The sequence below is a fragment of the Dryobates pubescens genome, chromosome 5, assembly GCF_014839835.1.
Source record: "Dryobates pubescens isolate bDryPub1 chromosome 5, bDryPub1.pri, whole genome shotgun sequence".
Lineage (NCBI taxonomy): Eukaryota > Metazoa > Chordata > Aves > Piciformes > Picidae > Dryobates > Dryobates pubescens.
Genome location: NC_071616.1, coordinates 19884711 through 19888169, shown reverse-complemented (window position 1 = coordinate 19888169; position 3459 = coordinate 19884711). Strand labels below are relative to the sequence as shown.

The window sequence follows — 3459 nt, the reverse complement described above, 5'->3', positions numbered from 1 at the left end:
CCTGTCAGATTGACCCTGCCAGGGGCAGTACTGTCAGAGACTTTAGCCAACAGCCTGTGTATGCACTGAGAGAGCACTCAAAGGCCTACATGGCATGCCTCTGCTTTCTGTTACAGACACTTTCACTTAGACTTTCCACTTCTGGGAGTAGGTGACTCCTCATTCATACATTTTCCCATCTTCTCTTGGGCTGAATGAGGATGAGGAATGGTGTCTCTGAGGGGAGGAAGGGCTGTCCCAGGCCAAGTCAAGCCTGGACACTTGCAGTTCTTGCTTCATAGTCTGTGCTGGCTCTCTCAGCCCTCTGCTTCTCTTCCTCTTGCCTCAGCATGAAGCTCCACTGTGTTATCCTGGGTGTTCTCCATCTTTTGCTACTGGTCAGCTGCAGCAGCAGAGTCAAGACCCCCGCCATTGACCTGCGGACCTTCACTGGCTGTGCTGTCCGTGAGTTCACCTTCCTGGCCAAGAAACCTGGCTGCAGAGGGCTGCGGGTGACGACAGATGCATGCTGGGGACGCTGTGAGACCTGGGAGGTGAGGCTTATGCCCGGGAATGAGGGTGCCTGACTAGCACCGACATCCCTGGGTAGGTGCTTCCCCTTCAAGAAAACTCACAAAACATTAAATAGCTTTCAGCTACCTACAGGCAAGGGCTGTGTCCCACCCCATCAACCCCTCATGACCACACTCAGTAGGAGGGCACTTTGTCTTATGTTGTCTCCTCCCTCCTCTCAATGCCTCAAAGCTGGATGCACACTGTTGGGTGATATTAATGAAGCAATTATGTAATGCTCTTATTATGCAATTGGAAAGCCCTTTGTATCCTGAACATTTAAGGAGAGGAGGCCTTTATTACTGGAGAAAATTCCCTTGAGATTAAGATGAAGCTCTGTTGATGGGTAATAGCTTCAAGCAAATCCCAAAGATAATGTCTGTCTCTAATTTGGCTCTGTTTTGAGTCACAGCCCTATATAAATATGTTATGTTTTGGGGGTGTACAAGGGGAGAGAGAAAAAGCATAAGTACATCTACACACACTTCAGAGAACAAATTCTGACTGTCTTTGACTTTCTGCCACTAGAAGGCTCCAGGGACAAGACTCAGTTTAATTTACATAGTGAAGCTTCAAGTGATTCCAAAGGGATTTTGTCCACAAAAGTGCCCAGAGGAGGGATCAGGGTCTGTGTGCCAGCTTTGACTGAACCTTTTTACTACTTGGTGGGATGAGCAGAAAGGCCACTTGAGCCAGATTTCCCTGGTGGGATAAGGTTCCTTTGAAGGACCTCTGATCACCTGATTTACTCTACTTCCAAGCTCAGACCTTCCAGCACAGACCTTGCAGTCTTTCTTACTACATTGCAGTGTCACTGGGATGTAATTAACCTGGATGCATCTGGTTGTAGGCTCAACAGCTTCTAGAAAACACTATGATGTACTGGGGGCAGGGGGAGGTGGTATGAGGGAAAGTGCCTGGATATTTTCTTTCTGAAATGTTGCATCTGTTCTTTTCCATGCCATTATTCTTGATTTCCAGGCCAGGCTTTTTACACAGTACTGAGGGGAGGAAAAATATTGAAATGTCTCTCAGCTGTGTTACTTTCTGCTGTTTCTCATCTGTGCAAGGGAGAGGATGACAGTGGTCTCCCACTGCTGTTTTGGAAGACCATTCTTGAAGTCTTTGAAAAATGGCTGCTCCTATGTAAGCAAAAACTCACTGTTTAGCAAAAGCAATGCCACTGACACCACGTAGGAATGTGGGTTTCGGGGTCTTCAGGCTCCCATTGTCTTCTGGTGGTTGATGTCTCTGGCCTAGCTGTTTTTCTCATGAGGAAATGCAGACCTCTATGCTGCCTGCTCTGACGACTGCATCCCCTATGGTGTACATCCATTGGCCTTTGTAGGACATGCAGCCTGACTGGGAAGACTGGTCTGGCTGAGAAAAAAGCAGCCATTTGGCACTTGGCTCTAAAGGCAGCTTGTGCACATGGAAGGCTTTCTAGCAGAACACATTTCCTTTGATGGAAAATCAATCCTTTTGGAAGAAAGCTGCTTTTGGCAAGCATTCTGCTGAAACCCAGCTTTTTGGGTAGGCTTTTGTCTGTGTTCAAGGAGCTTTAATTGGACATTTATTCTTCAAACAAAGAGAAACATGCACATTTACCCACTTTTTTCCATGATGGGGGCCCAAGAGGTAAGTGTTGAAGGATGTAACCTAAACATTATTTCCATGGCCCTTTCCACCTGATTCAGTGCCTCCCATAATTTACGCTAAATCCCCTGGGGGAAACTGAGACTGCAGATGTTTGTCTTGCTTCATGCCTGAGGCCAGCATTTCTCCCCCACAGAGACCAGTGCTGGAACCACCTTACATTGAGTCTTACCACCGTGTTTGCACCTACAATGAAACCAAGATGATGACAGTGAAGCTGCCCAAGTGTGCCCCTGATGTGGATCCCCTCTACACTTACCCAGTGGCCATCCGCTGTGACTGTGACATCTGCTCTACTGCCACCACCGAATGTGAGACTGCCTGAGCTCCTTTCCTGGGTTAGGAGAGGAGGTGCCAGATTCTTCCCTGGCTTCATACCCCTGGTACCTCCAGCCTTAGATAGAGTGTAAGAGAGTCCAAAATCTGATCTCACCCTGTAATGCTCTTAATCTTTGACTTTCCTGGGCAGATCAGGCTTAATCCCCTCTTCTCACTCTGTTCAAAGCATTATTGCTGTAGAAATGTAGCACACCCCCTGATGATGGCAAATCTTAGGATAAAATAAATGGTGCAGTTTCCCTTCCTTACAGGCTTTTCACACTGTGTGGCCTTTCTTCATGCACAATGTGCACATCGACTGAACAGTCTCTGGGAGGTGGAAATGGGACACAAAGCCATTACCACCTCTGTTACAGCCTATTAATTAATGTCTGTAGTTTTAGCTCCTTCTGAGTAATGTAAATGCAGTTACCAACATTTCTACCATCTACCCCCCACTACTAACTCTTCTTGCCCTGAGATCCATCAGCAACAATAGTCAAAGAAAAAGCCTTAAGGCCAATGAAATGGAAATGGTATCCAAACTGCTGCCTTGAAATTTGGGTGAATGCATACTTAGCTCTGACTCAGGAAAGTACTTAAACTCATGACTAAGTGTTTTGTGTAATATCAGTGGACTTTTACAGTTAAGCACAAAATTTCAGTGATTTACTTAATTGGAGCTATTCTGATGAAAAAAAATAATCATACATCAAAAGAGACAATTCCTTGGAAAAAAGAGAGAAGCACAAACATGATAAACCCAGAAGTGCATGCCTATCTGTCTGGTATTGTCCAGGGAGAGGAGGGAAAATGACTTCATGTACAGTCAGCAACATTCGGTAGGGTCCAAGGATTCTCCCCTGACAGTTTCCAGAGTTAGAGGGACCAAGCCAAAGCACAATGACTGTGGGTTTGTTTCACTGAGCCCCT

At 46.2% G+C, this 3459-nt stretch overlaps 1 protein-coding gene across 1 annotated transcript; it reads left to right on the top strand.

Annotated features, from left to right (window-relative positions):
- The first annotated feature begins 329 nt into the window (after positions 1 to 329).
- Positions 330 to 2533, top strand: GPHB5 (glycoprotein hormone subunit beta 5). The gene is made up of 2 exons (XM_009903670.1): positions 330 to 533; positions 2345 to 2533. Exons 1-2 carry the CDS (start codon positions 330 to 332, stop codon positions 2531 to 2533), a joined length of 393 nt encoding a protein of 130 aa, XP_009901972.1.
- Positions 2534 to 3459: the final 926 nt, after the last annotated feature.